This window comes from Lepidochelys olivacea, assembly GCF_965140295.1.
Source record: "Lepidochelys olivacea isolate rLepOli2 genome assembly, chromosome: 23".
Classification (NCBI taxonomy): Eukaryota; Metazoa; Chordata; order Testudines; family Cheloniidae; genus Lepidochelys; species Lepidochelys olivacea.
This window is the reverse complement of record NC_140433.1, coordinates 11,119,601-11,139,133: the sequence shown is the minus strand read 5'-3', so window position 1 is coordinate 11,139,133 and position 19,533 is coordinate 11,119,601. Positions and strand designations below refer to the sequence as shown.

The 19,533-nt window shown below is 53.1% G+C and overlaps 1 protein-coding gene across 1 annotated transcript; it reads left to right on the top strand.

The window, feature by feature from the left end:
- Nucleotides 1-2,398: 2,398 nt before the first annotated feature.
- LOC311511976 (uncharacterized protein) lies at nt 2,399-10,912 on the top strand (the record flags this gene model as incomplete). The annotated part of the gene is made up of 4 exons (XM_084612948.1): nt 2,399-2,480; nt 2,928-3,049; nt 5,813-9,085; nt 10,858-10,912. The coding sequence occupies exons 1-4, from the start codon at nt 2,469-2,471 to the stop codon at nt 10,910-10,912; spliced, it is 3,462 nt and encodes a 1,153-aa protein (XP_084469074.1). The 5' UTR covers nt 2,399-2,468.
- Nucleotides 10,913-19,533: the final 8,621 nt, after the last annotated feature.

Here is a 19,533-nt window from a genome sequence, read left to right as displayed (position 1 = left end):
CCTTGATCCTCCATTGGTGGTGTGGTCCAGAGGACTTTAAAGTTTGGGGAGCTTATTAACTAATATGGGGGGGCTTGTTGCTTATTATTGACAAATGACGGTGAACCGTCCGACCCACTCTGCCACACCTGATAGGGGGCTTTTACTCATATGTGAGTTCAAGGATCTGTTACACAATTGCAATTCCTATTTTGTTCCCCTGAGCTCAGTTTTTACAACATTACACAGACAGACAAACATAGAATGCAAGCAGGAGCAAGCAAAAGCAGGAAGTCTCCTGGTATGACTTTTCACCTACATATATATAATTTTTTTTCTGAAAACCTTTGATTCTTATTGGTTTCTGTGTTTACTATGGATGCACATGTTCTTTATGGTTTCATGTGTTTTCTATGGTCCTGGGTTTCGGCACCAAATCTGTAGCCTTTCATTCTCTTTAACGTCAATCACATTTCCCTGGGTTCAGCTCTGGTGGCTATAGTCTCAAGTTCAACAGAGTTGTCTCTGTTCTAGATCTCGGGCCCATAGGAACACAGGAAACCATAGGTAAGTAACACATACAATTAAAATTACAATCTTTTAGTAGTTTTATTAAAGTTGCCAATAAAATCATAAAAGTTACAGGACATATAATTCCAAATAAAGATATGTGCCATGCACAACTTATAACTATAAACATACTTACATCCTCCTAGATGGTGTTAGAGTCTGTCGGCCTTCTCAAACTCCATCGGCCCTCACATGGATTGATTATCAATACGGGAGTGGTTCCTGCTGGAGTTTCCCAAAGGAAGCTCAATTTGCCTACTTTGATACTGGGATTCTGTCTACACTTACATTCTGCACATGTATATGACGGCATCGTCCCTCTCTTTCTTATCGGTCTGCATTCCCTGGAGACACAAAGGACCCCGAATTCTATAGGCTGGGTAGGTTGAAGAACTGCCTTTGTCTTGCGGTTTAAGGCACGTGTTAAAAGCACATTTTGTTGTTACAGCATTTTTATGATTTAAATTTAACTTTCCCACTTTGACTTTCGCAACATTACCAGTTTCTGCCTCTTTTCTTAGAATTTTAGGGCATCAGGTCATTTTTAGGTCGCCAACTTGTATCCAAGGCCTAAAATAGCTAAGCTAAAGTCTTTCAGCAGGCCTCAGCCTACAGTCTTCTTGTGTTTCAGCTTGTCTGACTTATTACCTAGTTCCGCGAAATATTGCTTAATCTTATACTATTATAATCCTATAAATCAGTTCTGATTAACATATAATGAGTATATAGAATGTAATCATGACATCACACAGTAAATGAATACCAAACTAAAACCATTGGCTACACCCGATAGATGGTCGAGTTCTTTAGTACATAGGCTGGGATTCTCCTTTGCAGCCTGGAACCACCTCCCCTGTTCACAGTCTTTGTTCTCCAGAAGTGCTTCCAGGTGTTGAGCTGTGGTGGGGCTAGAGGCCAAAAGTCACGTCCCTTCCTTTATAGGGTCTTCCAGCTTGCTGGAAAGACCTTTTGTTATGACATGAGTCAAACTGTGTCCATCGTCTACAGGATCCCTCTGAGAAGCCTTCATTGTACACATGTGATAGTCCCTGGGAGTGTATTCCCCTTAATGGGCCATCAGCACTGTCTGGCTTCTTCACTGCTCCCAACCTCACAACATCTTCCAGTGACACACACCGAGGAAAACTTCATAACTTCCCATCCAATGACAGCACAATCAATCCACCAGGACATTATTGTTCAACAGATCAAGCCTGATACCTCACAAGGCACACTGTGTACACAACATAGCCGAATTATATCACCACGGTAAATATGGGGATGCCAGGGTACTGCTTGGAGCACAGAGGGCCACAGCGCCAGACACAGGGACAGAGATGTGAGGCCCCGGGATGCTCTGAAGCTTTATTGGCCTTGCTCATGAGGAGGAGAATCAGGAACTTCACCCTGTCACCACCAGCATGAGACAAACCAACCCACCCAGATGGGGCCAATGTTTCAGCCTGGAGTCTGCCTGACCGGCCTTCGCCACCTCCCATCCCCCACTGCTGTGTGCCCTGGCCCTCACCAGGCCCCATCCCTCACCCCCATCTGCCCTGGCCCTCAACACTTCCCATCCCCCTCCCCATAGGCCCCAGTGCCCTCGCCACCTCCCATCCGCCACCATGTCTGCCCTGCCCCTGGCCATCTCCCATCCCATTCCCCTGTCTGCCCCACCCCCCTGGCTCAGCCTCATGGAGTTTCCTTTCAAGGCAATATTGAATGAAGTAGCTGAGTCCCACCTCCCCTGCCCCTGGGCTGGTCACGGGGACAGCAGGAGTGGGCACCACCCCTCTGCAGCATGGGAGGGGTGAGGAAGAATGGGGCTATAAGAAGAGGGGCAGGGAGCTAAGACCCCATCACTGGGGATCTGGTGTGAGCATCTAACAGTGAGTGAGGGCACCTCCTGCTCCGGCACCATGGAAACCCTGGTGAGTCCCCCACCTCCTCCTGCCCCATGGAAACCCTGGTGAATCCCCTCTGCCCCTCATCTCCTGCCCCAGGGCAAACCTTGTGAGTCCCTCCTGCCTCCTCTTGCCCCACGGAAACCCTGGTGAGGCGTCCCCCCCCCACCTCCTGCTCCATGTAAATCCTGGTGAGTTGTCCCTGCCTCCTGCCCCATGGAAACCCTGATGAATCCCCATCACCTCTTCCTGCCCGATGGAATCCCAGGTGAGTCCCCCTTTTCCCCCCCTCCTGGCCCATAGAGCCCCAAGGAGACCTGTCTGCCATTCACACCACACCCCATCAATCTCCAGGGGGTTATCCCCTGACTCCTCTCCTGTCTGTGGCACATAAGGGGTTAGGCGATGTGGGTTGGGGGGCTCTGGGTCTGGTGCCCAGGCTCAGGGGTGCTGATGCTGTGGGGTTCTGTGCAGGTGCCAGGACGGATGCCCAGAGCTGGACTCCTGCTGCTGCCCCTTCTTCTCTGCTTCGGGACAGAGACTGTCGAGAGCACCAAACCCACGGCGCTCAGAGAGATTGTGGATCATGTAGATAAGTGAGTGAGAACCCAGTGGGGCATTTCCCATCTGGCTGTGACCCCTCTGACCTCCCAAGGGGGAAATGGCATTGGTGGCTCAGTGCATGGCATAGCTGGGAAGAGTGATTCTGGGGTACAGGGGGAGCTGGGGCTTGGAGCTGGGAGGGTGATTCTGGGGTACAGGGGTGTGGGGGTCTCATTACTATTGTGAAAAACTGGTTGGAAACTGGAATTCCAATTCCCTCAGAAATTCTGAAATTTCTATTTTCTTTTCAGTCCGAAGTGGTACTAAAATTTGAAAACTTCCATGGATTGGGAATTCCAAATTTTGTTTTGGAAAAATTAAAAATAGATTTCAGTTGGACCATATCTGAATATTTCATTTCAGTAAGATCAAAATATTTCCATTTCAGCTATATAATATAATATAATATAATATAATATAATATAATATAATATAATATGAAAGTCCAGATGTTTTCACTTGTATATTATAAACAGCAATATAGAATCATAGACTTTAAGGTCAGAAGGGACCATTATGATCATCTAGTCTGACCTCCTGCACAATATAACAAAAGTAAAAAAAAAAATAAAGTCAAAACCAAATGTTTCAATCTAAACAAATTGTTCTGATAATTTTTCATCCGAAAATTACACAAAATTGATGAAAGAAAAGGAGTACTTGTGGCACCTTAGAGACTAACCAATTTATTTGAGCATGAGCTTTCGTGAGCTACAGCTCATTCCCTTGGAATGTTCAGATTTTGTTGAATCAGCCTTTCCCTAAGGAAAACTGCTCTGTCAGAAAAATTTTGAGCAGCAGTAGTCATGTGCTTGCTGTACACTCCCTTTGGAATAAATGAGGACCAGATACCTTGCACCCAAGACTCTTTAAAGAACTGGCCTGTAGGATAAGTGCCCCCCAGTATTATCAGGGTGAGGAGGTTAGATTTGGACATGGGCGGATGAACATTAGCATGAATATTCATGATAGTGCTCTAATAGGACAAACCACCATGAACCTGGCTTTATTCTCACCCTCTGCTCCGGAGGTTGGGGGCTGCAGAAGGGGTGGGGGGTGGGGGCTCAGCTTAGAGGATAAAGATCTGCAGGGCTAACCCTGCCCCAGAGGTGACATTTGTGCTCCCCCAAGCCTATGCTGTGTCCACCCAGAGCAAGATTCCCTCCCAGTAGATGGTAGCTAAGGCGAAGGTGCACTGGGCTGGGAACCAGGAGCTCTGCTCCCAAGTCTCCTGTCTAGTGCACATCACAGCCCTTGTTACTCATTTGTTACCTGCACACTCCACCCACCTTTACCCTTCCTTGGGCTCAAGGCATAACCTTGTTAATTTAGGCACCCCCGCGCTTTCCCAGTTCCTAGGGCTCAGGGAGTAATTTTCTGCAGGTTTGCGGGGCCTTTTACCAGTGAAACCTCTATTTATGAACAGCTACCAAAACAGAATACACAGGGGAAGCAGACGATGCTCACCACTCCCAATAAGGCAGACGGACTTTTCCTGGTGGCCCGTCAGTGTCAGGTCATCTGGGGCTCCAGCTGCTGCATTGAGGGCTGGCAGGGTGCTGAGGGCTAGCGGCTCTGATCTTGGGCTGTGCCCTGGAGTTAACGTCCAAAGAACTTCCTTACTTTTGGACCCCAGTTTATATAGTGAAACTTGAGTCCTGTTTAGCTGTACCTTACCCAATGGTAAACTAAAATACTACAAAATTGTGTTTTTCACCAACCCTAGCCCATTACAAAACAATTTTTTACCCAATCAGACCCCGCCAGCTTAGTTGATTTAAATCTTGCAAAATTAGTTATGCACCAGACAGAAACAATCCAAGAACCAGACAGAGACCGTATAGATAAACAATAGAGAAGTGGGGGACTATAAGGGCAAAACAATAGAAGTATCAATTGAACAATGACAGCTGCTGATAAATGGTTTCTTGTCAGACCGCTGAACGCTGTCAAACAAAGTTTACTTTAAAGATCTTAAGAGCTGGTGATGGTGGGGACTATTAGGACAGAAATGCCTCCTTCACAGCCCAATGTTATATTGTTATTTTATAACGTAGAGGGGACATGAGGACGTGACTCTCCGTTTCCTGGCTGCTCCCGCCACTAATTGCCGAAAAAGGCCTCAGACCTTACAGATTCATGCCCTGTCCTCAGCCAGCCATGAGCCCCCCCGACCCTCCCCAGTCCAGCTGCACAAGGCCACTTCAGGCAGAGGTGGGACGAGAACCCAGCTCTCTAAGAGGGCAGACACAGAGCTTTTCCCAGGGAATGTGTCACATATAGGTGCCATTGTTAGCCTCCCTTTAACCAAAGTCAGTCCCCTCCCAGAGCTGGGGGGAGAAATGGGGGGGCGCCTATCTCCAGTATTCTTCAGCTCGCCAGCAAATCGCTGTGTGTCCCGGGGCCAACTGTGTGTCACGTCCCCCTCTTGCGGTGGCTCCGCATAAAAGCTCTGGTTTGCTCCTGGAGCTCAAGCGGTAACGCTCGGCCCTGGGGAGCTGACGGACCAAATCTCACACCGTGCTGATGATCCCCGGGGGGCACCTCTGGCAGTTTCTTCTTAAAACCACCCTCCAAGTTTATTTCATTCTCCCAGGGAGCAAACATCCCTCGACCCAGGCTGGAGCCCTGAGAGCCTAGAAGCGGCCAGTGACAGCACCATGTGCGACCCAGCCCAAGTTTGCCGCTCAGAGCTGGGGGCAGAGCTGTTCAGAGCCCCACATCTCCTGACTGCCCTTCGCTTTGCCTTCCCTTAGGGATGGGTTGGCTGTTGAATATGCCTTCGCCGTCAGCCTGGAGAAAGCCACTTGTGAGAATCCATCTGGTCTAGAACAGGTGCTGCCCAGGAACAAGCTGCAGGACATGCAGGAGGCCATCAAACAAGAGGGCGGCCTGCAAGACCCAGACAAAGGAAACATTGTGGCTGCCCGGATGAAGAACAGCCCCGTACAGAAGCTCCTGGTCCGGACCTACAACGAGAGAAGCTGCCTGATCTTCTTCACCATCCACTCGCCCTGCGCAGGGACGTGCCAGCTGGTGAAGAGGCCCCACAACATCCTACAGATGGTGAGCGACACCTTCCGCCCCATCGACCACAACTACAAGGCCTTCGTGTTCCGGCAGATCTACCGACAGGACCGGGACCTGGGTCCCAAAAGCCTGCTGGAGGCCGGGCACCGGCTGCCCAATGTGCCCCTGCTGCGCTGTGACACCAATGGCTGCAGGGACTGCAGAGGCAATGACCCCAAAACTGACACCAACGCCTGCCTGGATGAGCTGCAAGCCATGAGGCAGCCTCTGCACCCACCTGGCAGGGGGCAGGAGAGAGAGCAGGGGGAAGAGGGGAGAGCAGAAGATGTAGGGGAGAACAGGGGGCACCTTTGGAGGGCTGGGGAGATGGTGGGGCAGAGGGCACCATTGGAGGGTTCGGTGGATGGCAGGGCAGAGGGCTCTGTCGTAACAGTGGGGGAACAGCCAGACATTGCGCTCCATCAGAAGCGTTGGAGATGGGGAGGCGGGTGGCAAAAAGGGCAGCATGGGAAATGGTGGGGTGGGGGGCAGAAATGGCAATGGGGTAGGAGGCGTCATTGGAGGGTTGGGGAGATGGTTGGGCAGGGGGCACCACTGGAAGGTTCGGTGGATGGCAGGGCAGAGGGCTCTGTCATAACCCTGGGGGAACGGCCAGACATTGCGCTCCCTCAGCAGCATTGGAAACGGCGGTGCGGGTGGCAACAATGGCAGCAAGGGAAATGGTGTGGTGGGGGGCAGAAAGGGCAATGGGGTAGGAGGCGCCTTTGGAGGGTTGGGGAGATGGTGGGGCAGGGGGCACCACTGGAAGGTTCGGTGGATGGCAGGGCAGAGGGCTCTGTCATAACCCTGGGGGAACGGCCAGACATTGCGCTCCATCAGAAGCGTTGGAGATGGGGAGGCGGGTGGCAAAAAGGGCAGCATGGGAAATGGTGGGGTGGGGGGCAGAAAGGGCAATGGGGTAGGAGGCGCCTTTGGAGGGCTGGGGAGATGGTGAGGCAGGGGGCCCCATTGGAGGGTTTGGCGGATGGCAGGGCAGAGGGCTCTGTCATAACCCAGGGGGAACGGCCGGACATTGCGCTCCCTCAGCAGCATTGGAAACGGCGGTGCGGGTGGCAACAATGGCAGCAAGGGAAATGGTGTGGTGGGGGGCAGAAAGGGCAATGGGGTAGGAGGCGCCTTTGGAGGGCTGGGGAGATGGTGAGGCAGGGGGCCCCATTGGAGGGTTTGGTGGATGGCAAGGCAGAGGGCGCTGTTGTAACCCAGGGGGAACGGCCGGACATTGCGCTCCGTCAGCAGCATTGGAAACGGCGGTGCGGGTGGCAACAATGGCAGCAAGGGAAATGGTGTGGTGGGGGGCAGAAAGGGCAATGGGGTAGGAGGCGCCTTTGGAGGGCTGGGGAGATGGTGAGGCAGGGGGCCCCATTGGAGGGTTCGGTGGATGGCAAGGCAGAGGGCTCTGTCGTAACCCTGCGGGAACGGCCAGACATTGCGCTCCCTCAGAAGCGTTGGAAACGGCGGTGCGGGTGGCAACAATGGCAGCAAGGGAAATGGTGTGGTGGGGGGCAGAAAGGGCAATGGGGTAGGAGGCGCCTTTGGAGGGCTGGGGAGATGGTGAGGCAGGGGGCCCCATTGGAGGGTTTGGCGGATGGCAGGGCAGAGGGCTCTGTCATAACCCAGGGGGAACGGCCGGACATTGCGCTCCCTCAGCAGCATTGGAAACGGCGGTGCGGGTGGCAACAATGGCAGCAAGGGAAATGGTGTGGTGGGGGGCAGAAAGGGCAATGGGGTAGGAGGCGCCTTTGGAGGGCTGGGGAGATGGTGAGGCAGGGGGCCCCATTGGAGGGTTTGGTGGATGGCAAGGCAGAGGGCTCTGTCGTAACCCTGCGGGAACGGCCAGACATTGCGCTCCCTCAGAAGCGTTGGAGATGGGGAGGCGGGTGGCAAAAAGGGCAGCATGGGAAATGGTGGGGTGGGGGGCAGAAAGGGCAATGGGGTAGGAGGCGCCTTTGGAGGGCTGGGGAGATGGTGAGGCAGGGGGCACCATTGGAGGGTTTGGTGGATGGCAGGGCAGAGGGCGCTGTTGTAACCCAGGGGGAACGGCCGGACATTGCGCTCCGTCAGCAGCATTGGAAACGGCGGTGCGGGTGGCAACAATGGCAGCAAGGGAAATGGTGTGGTGGGGGGCAGAAAGGGCAATGGGGTAGGAGGCGCCTTTGGAGGGCTGGGGAGATGGTGAGTCAGGGGGCCCCATTGGAGGGTTCGGTGGATGGCAAGGCAGAGGGCTCTGTCGTAACCCTGCGGGAACGGCCAGACATTGCGCTCCCTCAGAAGCGTTGGAAACGGCGGTGCGGGTGGCAACAATGGCAGCAAGGGAAATGGTGTGGTGGGGGGCAGAAAGGGCAATGGGGTAGGAGGCGCCTTTGGAGGGCTGGGGAGATGGTGAGGCAGGGGGCCCCATTGGAGGGTTCGGTGGATGGCAAGGCAGAGGGCTCTGTCGTAACCCTGCGGGAACGGCCAGACATTGCGCTCCCTCAGAAGCGTTGGAAACGGCGGTGCGGGTGGCAACAATGGCAGCAAGGGAAATGGTGTGGTGGGGGGCAGAAAGGGCAATGGGGTAGGAGGCGCCTTTGGAGGGCTGGGGAGATGGTGAGGCAGGGGGCACCATTGGAGGGTTCGGTGGATGGCAGGGCAGAGGGCTCTGTCATAACCCAGGGGGAACGGCTGGACATTGCGCTCCCTCAGCAGCATTGGAAACGGCGGTGCGGGTGGCAACAATGGCAGCAAGGGAAATGGTGTGGTGGGGGGCAGAAAGGGCAATGGGGTAGGAGGCGCCTTTGGAGGGCTGGGGAGATGGTGGGGCAGGGGGCACCACTGGATGGTTCAGTGGATGGCAGGGCAGAGGGCGCTGCCATAACACTGGGGGGACGGCCGGACATTGCGTTCCGTCAGAAGCATTGGAGATGGGGAGGTGGGTGGCAAAAAGGGCAGCATGGGAAATGGTGGGGTGGGGGGCAGCGTTGGGGGCGTGGGGGATGACGTGGCTGAGGGGGCCGCTGGAGGGTTGGGGAGATGGCGGGCCATGGGGTGCCGTCGGGGGGATGGGGGATGGAGAGTTAGGAGGCTCCATCGGGGGGGGGGGGTTACGGGACAGGGGGCACTGTCAGGGTTTGGGGCACCCAGCACTGTTGGAGTGTTCGGGGACATGGGTGGGATGCAGGGGATTGTGGGGCGGGGTAGGACATTTCTTCTCTCAAGGCCTGTAATTTTGAGGAGTCCCCCGCACCCTGAATGATTAACACCAATAAAAGTGTCAGAGCATCCTGGGGCCTCCTGTCTCTGTCCATGTGTCTGTCTCCCTCCTCTCTGTCCGAGCGTCTGGACTTTACACAGCATGGGAGGCCTCCCTGGCAGTTCCTCCTTCATCGGGCCAGGCCTGGGCCCTGACTTTTTGCCTGGGGCTCCGCCTGAGCCCAGACCCTGGCACAGAGCTCACCCCTTTGGGAGCGAGGCAGGGCAGCCTTTGCCAGACACCCAGCTCGCTATGGATCACCCTGGCCATCTGCTTCCATCTGCTGGTGATGTGAGGTAGACACATGAAAAACACAGTGGGCAGACCCCAGTTTGCACGTTTCCTGCCGGCCCACCCCGGAGGGCAGCTCAGCAGAGGCTGAGAGGGGATCGGGGCAGATCTGCCCTGTGGGCTCTGGGAGGGTCCATGAGATTGGCTGGCATGTGCCACACCACGAAAACTGCTGGGCAAAGCGCTCTGGCTCCAGCGCTGGGCGCACGTCCACCTGCAGTGGGACGTGTAGGTGCCCCATCGTCCCACGGGGACCTGCAGCTCCTGGGCTGACGGGACGAGGCTCCAGTCAGTGGCTGGAGGCTCTGAGGTGCTGCGCTGGTGGTGGGGGATGGGGACAGGGGGCAGGAGAACCAGTTAGACAGAAACCTGGGCCTGCCCTGGCTTGGTGAGTCGTACAGGCCTGTTCATTTCATCAGCTTCTCTCCTCAAGCCAGATTCACCTGCTCGTTAACCAGGCAGGGATCCTCTGGTGTGGATAGGTGTGTGACAAAGGCCATGGCTAGGGTCAGGTGCCTGTCGCTAAAGCCCATGCTTCATAAGACAATTCAGAGGAGAAGAAACAGGTTTCTGTTCCGGGAAGGCAGCTCTAATCAAACACAAGAGAAACCTGATAAAGCTTTAAAATCTGGGCATTGTGCAGGGAAGGGATTGTAGCCAGGGCTGGTGCAAGGATATTTTGCGCCCTAGGTGAAATTTCCACACCCCCCCCCCCCCCACCCGGACAACCTCGGAAAACTAGTAATTAGCATTATAAACAGCCTGTCAGAACGGGTAACAGCTGTTGTAATGTTTCTTTTTTACCTTTAAGGCGTTTCAATTGTTTGCCATTGCTCTGATGGTGTCCCATTCAAAGTCTTACTATTGTGCAAAGCTAAACAATTGAGCCTTGCATTGCACCACCAGCCAGGTTAGGCAGGGTGACAAATCCCCCTTGCCCCAAAGGGCCATTATCCCCTGGTGACTAATTTCTACTCCAAGTCTGTAAAGCAGACTTTTAAGATAAATACATGATTCCTTCAATATTACCCATGCACGCATCTCCCCGCCTGCCCCTGCTGCTGCGGAGGCTGCCGCTGCCCTGGGCTCGGGCCGCCCGGTTCCCCCGGAGCAGCGCCCGGTTCCTGCTGCTCTCGGCTGGCAGGTGCGGGGCCCCAGCTGAGCCCAGCCCCTTGCGTCTCCCCCACGCAGCGCCCCCACCCACGGCCTCCCGGGCGGCCTCAGCAGCAGCAGCCGGGGAGCCTGAGAGGAGGAGTGGCCCCGGGAAAGCGGGGAGACTCTGAGGTGAAGAGGCTGCTGGCCCGAGCACTGGAGACTGACAGGTACCTGCCCCTAAGCAATAGTGTAAAAAAAATGTTTGGCCACCGCTTTTTGGCGCCCCCAAATCTTGGCGTCCTGGGCGGCTGCCTAGTTTGCCTAGTGATTACACTGGCCCTGATTGTAGCAATCAGAACGAATTCTATTTCATGGAAAATTACAAGGATCACTCAATCCCACAATCAGGAAGTGACAGGGAAAGACTTGTGCTTCCCTCCCACCTTCCCATTGCCCCCAATGCTGCCCAAAACTCTCCTTTTACGACGTTCCCTGACAGACTCCCAAGAACTATCCGTCCCCAGCGCCATCGAACCTGCAGGGAAGGCAGAACCGACAGGGATTCTCCTGGGTCCGGGCATGAGGATGGAGCCAGTGCATGCAGTGTGTGGCTGTGGGACGGGCTGCTGTAACGGAGATGTAAGCAGAGGGGTCACTGCTCAAGGGCTGCGTTAGTGGGGCAGTTCGGGGCATGTAGTGCACAATCTTCACTCACCTCCCAAAGCGCTCAGGGAAATTGGCTGTGGCCAGGAGCAGCCGGGCCTATGCGGCATCAGCCAATCTGCCTGGGCTCTCCCCTGCCCTCCCATGTGAACCAAACGTCACCGCCCTGGAGCAGGCTGACGAGGGACACCTGCCCGTGGGCTGGCTGCCACTGCGGCCAAAGCTAGGAACTGGACCAGCAATGCCAGACTCCCAGGCTGAGTCTTGTCACAGACTCCCTGGGTCTGTGTGAGGGGCAGGGGGCAGGAGACCAACCTCACACCCACACCGGGGCTTCCACAGGCAAAATGTGCAACAAACACTTGACGTGTGTGGGTCAGGGATTCACACTGTAACTGACCCAGCAACTGAGTTGTGAAGCACAAACCTGTTTTCAAGGGGGCTTTTCACTGAGTGAATCGCATGAAACCAGAGCATGGCAGTGCCTCGGACCCCAGTCCTGGACCAGGCCCCATCATGCTAGGTGCTATACAAACCCAGAAGGAAAAGACACTCAGCCCCCGCATAGATCAGCAGCAGGGTTTCAACCCCTCAGATCCCCAGCTTGTTCTCTGAGCTCCAGGAGCAATTACTAGCCCCTTCCTCAAGCAGCCACTGGCAGGGCCGGCCCACAACATTTTGGCACCTGAGGCGGGGAGCTCAAATGATGCCCCCATGTCCCCTCACTTGGGCCAAAACTTTGAAACTCTGGGTCCTTGTGGCACCCCCTGCATAGTCTGGCACCTGAGGCAGCTGCCTCAGTTTGCCTCATGGTAAGGCCAGCCCTGGCCACTGGAGACGGACGGGAGCAATGCTGTCTCAGTGGGTTACCCAAGCATTCACTTGTCAGCAGTAACAGGTTGGCACCCAGGAATCCTGGATTCTCTCTTCCCCTCCCACCCCACCCCCCAGGTTCTGGGAGGGGAGTGTAAAAATCTAAGACCCCCAACCTGGGTTAGTCATTCCGAAAGACAGGGTAGGGCAGTAGCAGATCAGAGAGACTTCTGCCATCTTAGAGACCTGGGTCCTGGACATTTTTAGCCATTTTTCAGACACCCCATTTTTTACATCGAATTGAAGTTTGGCAGCTTCAGACTGAGGTACAAAATTTACCATGATCACTTTAAAGTATTTTAAAAAGCCCACACACAAGCACCTAAAAATGGTATTCTTGATATCTGCAAATGTCACACACACATACATAGTCCATTGTCACGGGCCAAAAATTACAACACAGGTTTTGTTTTATTAGAACTTACTCAACAACACAGATATTCACTATCCTTGCCACTGCCCAAACACAAACCTGTTGCACATGTAAGCAGTGTCAGGATGAGCTCCACCCTGACATCTAGTGGTGAGGTGTGGCAAGTTGTGGAAAAGAACTTCAGGGGCCGATCTCATTTGCATAGGCACACCCACCACGCCTAGAATGAGACCATAGCTGCCCAAATGGTCACTTTGGCTGCTGTGGGATCCCCAGTGTCTCTGTTATTGGGGCAGGAAGAATAAATTGTTATTATCCTGATTATGGGAACTGTGCTTGGAACTGTACGTGGCCTTTTGTTACGATGGAGGGATTCACCATCATCTAAGTAGCACTCGCTAGGCAAGGGTCATGGGTTCCAAAACTGTGTGAATGGAGAGAGGCTGGGGACAAGTATTAATACTTGGTGGCATGGGCCCCTTGGTGAGGGCCTTACATGCTAATTGCACTTCCTCCTCTCTCCACTGTGGAATATCAGAGCTAATTTTGATTTCATTAGAAGTCTAGTTATAGGCTGCTGAGCTCACTTTGGGCTGACAGTGCACCAGCACTGGGGCTCCCCTATTATAAGCTGAATTCACCTAAGCGCTGAAATCACTGAGTGTTGTGTTAAGTAGTGGGGGAGCCTGAAGATATATTGTGGAGCAGTTTGCGGGACGGCTGGCGAAGCAGTTCGACACGGAGCAGTGTGTGGATGGCAGGAGTTGCTTGTGGGCTGTGGAGCTGAGCGAAGGAGTTCGTGGGGCGGCTGGCGGAGCGGAGCGCAGCTGAGCGAAGGAGTTCGTGGGGCGGCTGGCGGAGCGGAGCGCAGCTGAGCGAAGGAGTTCGTGGGGCGGCTGGTGGAGCGGAGTGCAGCTGCGCGAAGGAGTTTTGTGGGGCGGCTGGCGGAGCGGAGCGCCGCTATGGGGCGGTCAGCTTCAGATCACGTAAGGTGCCTCTTACCCCCGTCCCATTTCCACCCAGGTTGGGAGGTAAAGCTCCGCCGATAAACTTTCGAACTTTGGGGCTGCCCTGACCAGGGACAGAGACTTTTGGGGCATTGGACTTTTGGGGTTGCTGGACTCAAGAACCAAAGGGAAAAGGGCATGCCCCAATTTGCCTGGGGTGGGGTTGTTTTTGCTCATGGGTTGTGTTATGAATCCGGTTGGTGGTGTTTCCCCAACATAATGCCACATTGTTTCTCTCTGTTATTAAAAGACTTTTGCTACACTCAGACTATGTGCTTGCGAGAGGGGAAGTATTGCCTCTTGGAGGCGCCCAGCGGGGGTGGTATATATTTGTCCCAGGTCACTGGGTGGGGGCTCGAGCCGGTTTGCATTGTGTTATTGGAATGGATCCCCTAGATATTGAACCCGGCCCTTGTTGCTGCCAACTCTGACGGGCAGAAGGGTTACATTTTTGGGGGCTCGTCCGGGATCGCCTGGGTCAGTACCCCTCGCAAGCACCTGTTGAGTGATCCACTACATTGGGAAACAATTTATATATATTTTTTTGTGCTTATATTTTGAGGAAATTACTGTTTGTATAATGGCTAATATGTCAGGTTTGTTGGGCCCTGGCTCAGCAGCTTCTAGCTCGGAGGCTGCAGCCTCGGCTGATGATTGGACAAAAGCTCTGGGGCAAATATTGGAAAAGGTTGTGCTGCCCCATGCTGAGTCAGACTCTTGTCGTAAGTTAAGATTATTTGCTGGGGAGGAGGAGTTTGAACCCTGGTTAGAGCATACCACTGAAATGCTGCAAGAGTGGGCCGTACCAGATGCAGAAAAGCGAAGATGCCTTATAGAGAGCCTTGGTGGCCCAGCATTAGATGTGATTCGCACCCTGAAGCTCATTGACCCTGGGGTCAGTGTGAAGGACTGCCTAGAGGCCCTTGAACACAACTTTGGGAGCGTAGAGGGCCCTGAAGACAGCTACTGTAAGTTCCTTAATTCCCGACAACAAAAGGGCGAGAAGGCTTCAGCCTACATACAGAGACTGGAGAGACTGCTTCAGAGAGCTGTCATGAGGGGAGCAGTGACTGCTGAGCAGATGGATCAGACCAGACTGGCTCAAATTGTAAGAGGAACTCAGTATCAGAACCCAATTCTACTTCATCTCCGGCTAAGAGAACGACGGGAACATCCCCCAAGTTACTCCCAGCTGATAAAAGAGGTCCGAGAGGAGGAAGAAAGGCAGGCTGCCAGTGAGTTTTGGGAAGCCCAAACATCGGAGCCAGCCAGCACAACACCACTGCAAATGGCCAGTGTACTGATGGTGAGCACCAGAGAGGAACTTGCCCAACAAATGCAGGTCCTGACGGAACGGATAGCTGAGCTGCAAAGTACCGTTGACCGAGTTAAGACTTCTAGGAATAAGAAGCCTCAAACTGTGGCGATTGAGAAGCCCGCACTTAGAGCCACCATCCCCCCCAGGCGAAGGGGGAAAGGTCAATTCTTCTGCTACCGATGTGGTCAGGATGGACACAGTGCTGCCAAGTGCCGTAATGAAGAAAACCCCTCCTTAGTGTATGGAAAGCTGAGGATCAGTTGGGAGAGATCCGGTAGCTGCCAGAGGGTCTGGGGACGGGGACCCCCCAGGTCTGCAGGATTTGAAGATTCCCCCAGAAAAGACTGTCCAGCTGGGATCCCTGCAGGACTGATAGGGCCTCGAGCAGAGGTCATGGTGAGGATCGAAGGGGTGGAGTGTAAGGCAGTGCTTGACACTGGATCTCAAGTGACTATTATATTTCAGTCATTCTACCAACAGATGCTTAGGCACCTGCCTATACAGCCACTGACTGGCCTTGGCCTATGTGGCCTCAGCATGGATGAATACCCCTATCAAGGGTATGTCATAGTGCACCTGGAATTCCCAGAGGAGGTTGCTGGGTTGAGAGAAGAGGTAGACACAGCTGCCTTAATATGCCCTGACCCTAAAGGGACTTCTGATGTGTCTGTGCTGATAGGGACCAACTCCAGTCTCTTCAAGGTACTCGCGGATTACTGCAGAAGGCGGGCTGGGGACCAGTACCTGAATACCCTGATGATCCATACGCTTTGTGCTGAAGCCTATAGGAAAATTGAGAGCGCTAAAAGGGACACATCTGAGCTACCGCTTGGGGCACTGAAGTACGCGGGCACAACCCCCTTAGTAGTGCCTGCAAGGACGGAGCAAGAAGTGCTTGTCATGAGTACCTGTCTGAAAGGCAGTAAAGGAACGTTAGCAATGATAGAGCAGCCGATGGGAGGAGAGCTCCCTGAAGGAGTGCTGGTCCCCAGTGGAGTCATAACCCTACCTGCTGAAGCCCAGGAAAGGGTGACTATACTGATTGCTAATGAAACGAGTCGTGATATTTTTGTGAAGCAAGGACAAAAGATAGCAGACCTCTTTGAGCCTGAGTCGATTGTAAAACCCCAGTATGAAACTCCAGTTCCGGCAATAGACCCAGCAAAGTTTGACTTTGGAGATTCACCAGTGTCCGAGGACTGGAAAGATCGCCTGAGGAAGAAACTTTGTGAAAGATCCAAGGTGTTCTCACTGCATGAGTGGGATGTGGGATGTGCAAAAGGAGTAGAGCACAATATCAGACTACATGACTCTCGACCTTTCAGGGAGAGATCTAGGAAGATTGCTCTCTCTGAGATGGAAGATGTGCGACATCATCTTCAGGAGCTGGCTGCGAATGGCATCATTACAGAGTCCCGCAGCCCATACGCCTCACCCATTGTGGTAGTCCGCAAAAAGAATGGGAAAATCCGGATGTGTATTGACTACCGCACCCTAAACAGCCGTACAGTGGTCGACCAGTACACTATGCCTCTAGTGCAAGACGCCTTAGACTGTTTGCTGGGAAGCCAGTGGTTCTCTGTGTTGGATCTTTGAAGTGGATACTACCAGATCCCTCTGGGAGAAGAAGATAAGGAGAAGACAGCCTTCATCTGCCCATTAGGGTTTTATCAGTTCGAACGCATGCCCCAAGGGATTTCTGGAGCACCTGCCACCTTTCAACGTCTCATGGAGAAAGTTGTGGGAGACATGAATTTACTGCAAGTGTTAGTTTATTTGGATGACCTGATTGTGTTTGGAAGAACCTTAGAGGAGCATGAAGAAAGACTTCTTAAAGTGCTTGATAGGTTGGAGGATTATGGTCTGAAGCTTTCAATTGACAAATGCCAGTTCTGCAGAACCTCAGTGAAGTATGTGGGTCACATTGTGTCCCAAGAAGGTGTGAGTACTGATCCTGATAAAATAGAAGCACTCACTACATGGCCACGTCCAAGTAACTACAGAGAACTCAAGACCTTCCTTGGATTTAGTGGCTACTACCGCAGATTTGTGAAAAACTATGCTACGATTGTAAAGCCTCTGAATGATCTTACCAGGGGACATCAGTCCAGCAAGAACAAATCTAAGTCCAAGAATAAGGGGAGGTCCCCAAAGCCTCCTGTGCAGAGACACAATGGCCCCTTTGCACCATTTGGGCCACGGTGGGATGAGAGATGTGAAAGGGCTTTTCGAGAAATCATTACTTGCCTAACTCATGCTCCAGTCCTAGTTTTGCTGACCCAAGCAAACCATTTATCCTGCATACTGATGCCAGTTTGGAGGGTCTGGGAGCAGTCCTGTACCAGGAAGTGGAAGGCAAATGTAAACCTGTAGCCTTTGCCAGCCGAGGATTGTCTGATAGTGAAACTCGCTATCCCACCCACAAGCTGGAGTTTTTGGCCTTGAAATGGGCCATCACTGAGAAATTTCGAGACTACTTGTATGGTGCTCAGTTCCAGGTGTGGACAGACAACAATCCACTGACTTATGTGTTAACAAGTGCTAAGCTGGATGCTACAGGGCAGAGATGGGTGGCCGCCTTGGCTAGCTATGAGTTCAGCATTCAGTACCGATCAGGGAGAAGCAATGTAGATGCAGATGCATTGTCCAGGCGTCCGCAGGCTCCAGAAGTTGCTGTGATACCCACAGATGGAGTGAGAGCTATTTGCAGTGTGAGTCGCCGAGAGCCAGAGGCCCGTGAAGACTTTCAGGGATGTGTTGCAGAAGCTTTGGGCCTGCCCCCTGAATGCATGCCTTCTGCTTCGGTGAACTATATTGCATTAGACCAATCTCCTTTGCCCATGCTCAATGCGGCTGACTGGCAAGAAGCCCAGCGGCAAGATATTGACATTCGTGATACACTACTTGCCAAAAGGGAGGGGCGAAGCCCAACTGTGGTTGTCCCACCTAACCCGGAGGGTAAACTACTATTGAGAGAATGGACCAAACTAAAACTGATTCAGGGAGTGCTACACCGAATGACCACTGACCCTTTACAAAAACAACGAGCACAACTAGTACTGCCAAAAAAGTACAGAGCCCTGGCCATGAGGGCCCTGCATGATGACTTTGGGCATTTAGGGATGGAGAGGACCCTGGAACTTATTCGTAGTAGGTTCTATTGGCCCCGAATGGCTGAAGATGTTCGCAGGAAATGTGAGACTTGCGCTCGATGTGTTCAAAGGAAAACTCTGCCCACGAGGGCTGCATATCTCAAGAACATCACCAGCAACAAACCTTTGGAGTTGGTATGCATTGATTTCTTGTCTGTAGAGGTAGACAAGAGGAATGTTGGAAACATTCTAGTAGTGACTGACCATTTTACACGGTATGCACAAGCATATCCCACACGTGATCAGAGGGCCACCACCGTTGCTCGAGTATTGTGGGACAAATATTTCTCAGTCTATGGATTCCCGGCTCGGATACACTCTGATCAGGGGCGGGATTTTGAGAGTCACCTTCTGAAGGAGGTGCTGAAGATAGCAGGAATTAAAAAGTCTAGGACAACGCCTTATCACCCCCAAGGTGATCCTCAGCCAGAGAGGTTCAATCGAACCCTATTAGATATGTTGGGAACTTTGCGACCAGAGCAGAAGGCAACCTGGAGCCAGCATGTCGCATTTCTGGTGCATGCCTACAATGCCACAAAGAACGATGCTACGGGAGTCACCCCATATCTCTTGATGTTTGGGCGAGAACCAAGATTACCCATAGACTTGTGCTTTGGTGTATCAGAGGATGGAGATAGCTATGAAACTCATCAGCAATATGTATCCCGACTAAGAGAAAAGCTGCGGGATGCTTATCGCTTAGCTACCGCTGCGGCTCGGAAGAACGCAGACCACAACAAACATCGATATGATGCTAGAGTGCGTTCGCAGGAGCTCCAGCCGGGGGACAGAGTCCTGCTGCGAAATTTGGGTATTGCTGGCAAACACAAGATAGCTGACAGATGGAAGGCAATACCTTACCTGGTGATGGAAAAGCTGGGAGATCTGCCGGTCTACAAGATCAAACCTGAAGACGGTGCAGGGCAAATAAAGACGGTGCATAGAAACCTTTTGCTCCCTGTGGGGGAATTGGTAAGCACCCCTTGTGAGATGGGCCACGGCAGGGCCGCCGGGCAGAACAGAGGTGCTAGACCAAAGCCGCCATCCAACACAGACAGTGGGCCCCCTGCAGCTAACTTACCCCTATTCTGCACATCTGAGAGTGAGTCTGAGGAGGAAGACACAACCCTGGTGTATCCTGGGATGGAGACAAGATTTCAGTCTCGATCAGCTGAACCAAACGAGAGTTTTCCCTCTTCCGCCCTAAACCCAATGGCGGAACTATTTAGGCCCCTTTCTGATACCCCGGTGCTGCCGATGAGACCCCCCTGTGACGACACACACAGGTTATTGGACAATGGGGACAGACAGGTAGAGGATGTCCTGGGCACCTTGGACCCTCCAGCGTTAGAACTAGGAGTGCAGGGGCCTACACCAGTAGCCGAG